At 43.6% G+C, this 6,186-nt stretch overlaps 1 protein-coding gene across 1 annotated transcript; it reads right to left on the reverse strand.

Moving 5' to 3' along the window:
• Positions 1–3,091: 3,091 nt before the first annotated feature.
• Positions 3,092–4,987, reverse strand: LOC119694598 (transcription factor SOX-14). The gene has a single exon (XM_038121330.2). The coding sequence runs from the start codon at positions 4,837–4,839 to the stop codon at positions 3,766–3,768; it is 1,074 nt and encodes a 357-aa protein (XP_037977258.1). The 5' UTR covers positions 4,840–4,987; the 3' UTR covers positions 3,092–3,765.
• Between the last annotated feature and the right edge of the window lie 1,199 nt (positions 4,988–6,186).

Genomic DNA, 6,186 nt, shown 5'->3' on the forward strand with positions numbered 1-6,186 from the left:
TCTTGATAGAAGTTAGTAACGCGTAAACATGTCATAAGAAGATACCGATGTCGACTTAAAAGTACTTACCTACAGTTACACACACGTCTATTTGCGGCTCATTAGAACATAAGCCGATAGGTCTGGCGACATGTGAAGTCCCGCCTCCACCACCCACTTTTTGCCACCATGCCTGTATCCGTATTCGAGAAGTCATTTAAAACCACTTATTGACAAATGAGACCAAATATTGACAACATAAAAACAAAGGGCGCCGCCACGGGGCGGGCGGTGTCAATCTCTTGGACAAATATTGGCGTATTTGACGAACGAATTACGTGACAACTTTAGTTTAGCGGCTGTTTGTGCCGTGTCCCGCTGTTTGCTTTGTTCCTTAGACCCGATACAAGGCAAAAACTATAGCGCCAAATGTGCACTCCCGCATTTGTGGACAGAAGTGTAAATGGGGTTACCGACGAGCTGTGGACTGACAGATGCAGATGTTAGATCGCTTGTAGCTTGCGACAGTTTGTGTTAACACAGTTTTTCTCAACATCTTTTTCGATAAGAACATATTTTATCTGTTTACCCACAAGTCTTCGTTTTTGTCACTTACCTGCATCATTCGCAGTTCTGAGTTCGCATGGCAGCGGGGTCTTCGCACCCGCCAATCAGCATATCGTATAGGTATGATTAGAAAGCTCTAATTCCGTGACCTGGAAGCAATCATGGCAGCGACATGTACCGTGAGAGAGCGGCCGTGGGAACCCCCGGGGTCACCCATACACCGGAACGGGGGGTGCCAAATGCTTGCTGACCGTTTTGTTTTGATTTTTACTGGAGTTATTTTTGCTAGCGGTACTGAGATTTATATTTGCTTGTTGGTTGTATGATGAAATGTTACTTACTTTTGGGCTGCATTGTAGTCCTTGATAGAGTTTCACCGTGTGTGTTACAAACAACAACTACTTTACTAGAATGAGATTATTCAATTAGGTAAATAATTTAAATTATTTACGGGAAAATCAGCCCTAACGATGTTTTTTTGTCAATACTACATTCATGGCATTCTTGTATGTTATTGTATCTGCTACACTGGGTATAGATTAACAAACGTATTTTTCATTCTTTACAGTTTGTAGGATTTTTTATTTAAAATGTTAGTGAAATAATCTTCACAACTACAAGACATAGAAAAACATGTTTGGTATATCTTTCTAATTACATATTTAAATTTAAAATAGGATAAAGATATATTTCCTTTGCGAAATTAAATCTAATAATAATACACTACTTTATGGAAAATCTTTTTGTTCAGTTTGATTTTACTCCAAATTGGATATCATTATGATTCGATAAAAATATGTGTATGGTTTAAGAAAGCCTTTCATTTACTTAGGTATTCAGTTTAAAAGGAAAATTCAATTTCAACCAAAATCTAGAATAGCTATATTACCTATTTTAATCATCAATATGCTCCATCGTATTCCCAAATCCCTATAAGCCGTCAGCAGAAGGCGGCAAGTGAAAATAGTGTTTAAATTAAACCGTGCCTTATACAGGGGGTGTTCAAATTAATGCGGCATAAAGACTGGGGCGGTCTTGTGGTCCCATAGTGTAAAGTCCCTTGAGGGTGTTTTTAAGTATGGTGTTAAATGAATTTCGTACAGGGATTTTGGGTGCAATTTTGGCTTAAAAAAGAGTAGGTATGATGTAGAAAGTTGTAACAAATTTAAAGCCTATAATATTTTTGAAGTGAAATACTAGGCTCAAGATGATTATTACGATTAATAGATGCATGTAGGCCTACACGTTCCGCTCTGCAATTTTACAGGATTACCCTAGTCATAGTCTATACCCTGGTACAACTTATTAATATGGGTATTATTATAATGATTATTACCTAATATGATTATTTATCTCCATATTTTGTCTAAAATATATATTCTTTAAAAACCTAAACCTCTTTTAAAGTCTATTTCAATATGCCTTGTTGTGACGGCAGCACCCGAGGGCCAGTCCACAGTCCACGGTGGGGACTAGAAGTGCCAAGTGAGTGCATCTCCTCCGGGACACAGTTGATTGAATCATGTGTCGAGTCACCCCTTCCCCGGATTGCGTGTTGACAAGAATTGATTGAAATGCTGCCATTTCATTCCCGTGGACTGTTTTAATGGAAGGGATTTGGTGTTTAGCTTGTAATAAATGATTTTGCCTTTTAGTATAAGTTTTTTGGCCTTGGAATATTATGGATAGATACAATAGTTAGTAATCACACTGGAATATAGTCTGATATCGAGAAATCACAATGAATTCATAAACCGTCAACTATACTTATAAAAAAAAAATTAGGTACCTCACCTAATTGTTTAGCGAACAGTATCTACCCTAAGTATTATGCAAAAACTGTTAAAATATGACTGACCCAGTACAATGTTAACATGTAGTCGATTGCAGACTTTTTACAGTTAATACAAAGGATATAATTATCACAATAAAGTATGTTTAAAAAAAGAACTTTCATTTCAACTTTTTAGTTAACCCGTTGAAGTCTTTTGTATGCATAAATTGTGCCCTCATGGCGTAGCAGCCGTAGCTCGTAGCAAAATATATTTAGATCAAGTAAATTATTGACAAAAGTTATGAATGTCAATGAATCCAATTTTAAAGTTATTACAACTTCAATAATCTTTAAAATAATTGAGTAAATTAAGGTATTTGTTAATTATCTATCATAAAATCTACTCTTTTGATGTCAACCACGACGTTTCTTTATTTCTACTTATTACTTTTCAAGATACCTACTTGAAAAAGTAAGTTGAACTTCATAATTCTAGTTTTACCTTGAGCAATATAAATTCAAGAAAAGTTAGGCCATATTTGTAACAGTTAAGAAATGATTTCATAATGGCTGTATAAAATTAGAACTCTTTGGTTTTAAGATTGAAAATATTTACTTTGGTATTTTTACACGGCAAAAAATGTAAGGTAAGATTTAAGATACCTATATAGGTTTTTGTGATGTACCTACACATTATGTGAAATAGTAACAAATAGGTGTAGCATGTTGCCGTCGGCAGGGGATCTCTCGAGAGAGAACAAAACAAAATAATAATTTTAACGCGTCGTTTATTGATAACTTCATTTCTTTCTTCAATATATTTTTGTGTCCACTGACTATAATAACACTCACTGTACATTTTCGTATTACAATATTTTAAGTCTTTCGAGTCTTTATAACTTTCGTTTCAATATAACAAATATTTTGTACAATGCACGACGTGTGTTGTGGAGTGTGTCGTGGCACGGCTTATCTCTATCTACCCTACTTTATCCACTAACTTCAACTTGCAACTCTAGAATCCTATCACTATATTTACAGATTGTTCGAATTTTTTGGTATCCAAATTACCACACACACTCATCATCTCTCGCGCGAAGGCACTCATCTCCAGTCATTCGTCGTCTTCTCGCAACTTAAAATATTTTAACTTAAACCATGAAAAAATACAATAATCGATAATATGATACAGGTATCCAACAACATGAATGAACCGTCGGAGGAGCGGTCGCAACACTAACAGCGCGGGCCCCTCGCAACACTTACGTACGATACAAAACAAATAAAGGAACATACCTAGAAGTATGTACGCCAAGGAGATAACGGTCACTGTCCTAACGCAAGAACTGATCATCAACAAAGTCACTGTAGTGTCTGTATCGCGGCGAGCGGTCGGCGGCGCCTCAGAGCGGCGGGATGTCGATGTCGCACGCGAAGGGCGAGTCTCAGATGAGCGGCATGCGCTCGGCGGGCGCGTAGCGCTGCTCGTCCGGCACGTGGTACATGTTGATGATGTGCGACAGGTCCGGCTGCGCGTACTCGCGCTTCATGCCCAGCTGCTGCTCGTACTCGCGCTTCAGCGAGCCGTCGTACTCGCGCTTGAGGCCGGGCGGGCCGGGCGGGCCGGGCGACACGGGCTCCGACTTGGCGGACGAGCCCGACGGCGAGTGCGACGCGCAGGACGGCGGCAGCGCGTAGCCGCCGGGCGAGCCGGGGCCCAGCCCGTAGCCCGAGGGCGAGGGCGGCTGCGGCACGTAGGGCGAGCCCTGGCCGCCGCCGTAGTAGCCGCCGCCGTAGCCCTGCTGCATCTGCGCCACGTCGTAGCGCGGGTAGTACTGCTGCTGGTAGGCGGCCGCGTCGTGCATCATGTACCCGTTGGGCATGTAGCCGTTGGGCGCCACCTGGTACACGTCGCGCTGCTGGCTGGGCGCGCGCGCCTCGCCGCCGCCGCCGCCCAGCAGCGCGCCGCCGCCCAGCGGGTACTTGTCCTGCTTCTTGGCCAGCGTCTTCGTCTTCCTGCGCGGCCGGTACTTGTAGTCGGGGTGCTCCTTCATGTGCACGGCGCGCAGGCGCTTCGCCTCGTCGATGAAGGGGCGCTTCTCCGACTCGGACAGGTCCTTCCACTGCGCGCCGAGGCGCTTGGAGATCTCGGAGTTGTGCATCTTGGGGTTGTCGGACGCCATCTTCCGGCGCTGGCCGCGCGACCACACCATGAAGGCGTTCATGGGGCGCTTCACGCGGTCCGTGTTGGAGTTCTTGCTGGTGGTGTTGTTGTTGTTGTTGGGCGGCGCGTGCGTGGCGTGTGTTGCGTGCGTGGCGTGAGGTGCATGCGGCGCGTGCGCGGCGTGCGGGTGCTGCTGGTGCTGGTGCAGGTGCTGGTGCGGCTGGTGCAGCGGCTGCTGCTGCGGTAGCATCATGCCGCCCAGCGCCGACAGCGAGCCGTAGCCGTGCTGCAGCGCGTGGTGCGGCGCCGCGCCGTGCAGGCTGCCGCCCTTCAGGTCCGTCTCCATCGTCAGCATGTCGTCTTCCTGCGGCGCGTACAGCTTGCCGATCCTTGGTCACCGGACTTAACGAGAGAACTGTCGGTCGCTCACATGAACTCGCGCGCTCGCGACACTGGGGACCGTGCGTCGCGGAGGCTACGTGCGTTGTGGCGGCGGAGCGGCGCGGCCGGGCTCGCGGCGGCCAGGCCCCGCCCCCCGCGCGCTGCACCAATGGGCGCGCGCGCCGCCCCCCGCCCCGCCCGCGCGCCGCTCCCCGCCCGCGCCTGCATGTTTAATCGCGCCGCGGCGGCCGAGCCCGCAGCCTCCTGAAAAGTCTCCCCGATCTCACTCATGAATGTTTGCTGACCAAGTCTACCTCACCTCACCCACTCAACATTTGTTTTGCTACAATCATGTTTTCATTATTTGTATTACATTCTCTAAAAATGCTCACTATATTTTGTTCTAAATATTTAGAAAAACACGTTACCTTTGTTTAATTTAATTAATTTACGTATTAAATAGGTCGGCGACACATTATATCACAGCTTGTATTCAACTCAGGCATGCGCGTAGGTTGTACCTACTTTATTTAAGTACGGTCTCATGATTTTACTTCAATATCCTTCTAACCATGTAATCTTGTATTATAACTACACTTTATACCTATTATCATTGTTTTGGTCATGTAAATTAAAAAGGAGAAACAAATAAAATAATTTATATTGGTTTAGAATTTAGGTTGATGATCACCTTTACTTTTACTTAGGCTTCCGATACCTTAACTTCCTATCTTTATAGTAAACTAGCTGTTCCCGCGAGCTTCGCTTCGCCTTAAAAAGTTTTCCCGTGGGAATCCCGGGATAAAAAGTAGCCTATGTTCTTTCTCAGGGTCTAGACCATATGTATACCAAATTTCATTCAAATCCGTTCGGTAGTTTTGGCGTGAAAGAGTAACAGACAGACAGACAGACAGACACAGTTACTTTCGCATTTATAATATTAGTTAGGATAAACCTTCAATGAAATTCCACAAAAAATATTTATTAAATAAGAAAACATTTCAACAACACAGTATAATAATATGTATTTGTATATTTAGGTGTTTATATAGTTCCACGTTATAGTTCAGTTTATTCAGCTGTCTCCATCTAGGTGCCTATTGTTTGTGATGACGTAGATAAGTACATTTTCCTGTCAAGTTCAAGGCCCTTATGTATTGTACAGTAATTATAATAATATCTAATATGTATGTATAGAACCGTGTACATTTCTAGTGAATAATAAAAAGGCCTTTGATTTTATCCTTAACGCACAAGATAACTAAACCTCTATCAATATAATTATTAGACATCTAGCTTACTCGTATGAAATGTTATGAAT

The sequence above is a fragment of the Plutella xylostella genome, chromosome 4 (genome assembly GCF_932276165.1).
Source record: "Plutella xylostella chromosome 4, ilPluXylo3.1, whole genome shotgun sequence".
NCBI lineage: Eukaryota > Metazoa > Arthropoda > Insecta > Lepidoptera > Plutellidae > Plutella > Plutella xylostella.

Bases quoted from the DNA above. Each gene is read 5' to 3' on its own strand.
- LOC119694598 (XM_038121330.2), bottom strand. From the start codon at position 4,839: ATGCTGACGATGGAGACGGACCTGAAGGGCGGCAGCCTGCACGGCGCG.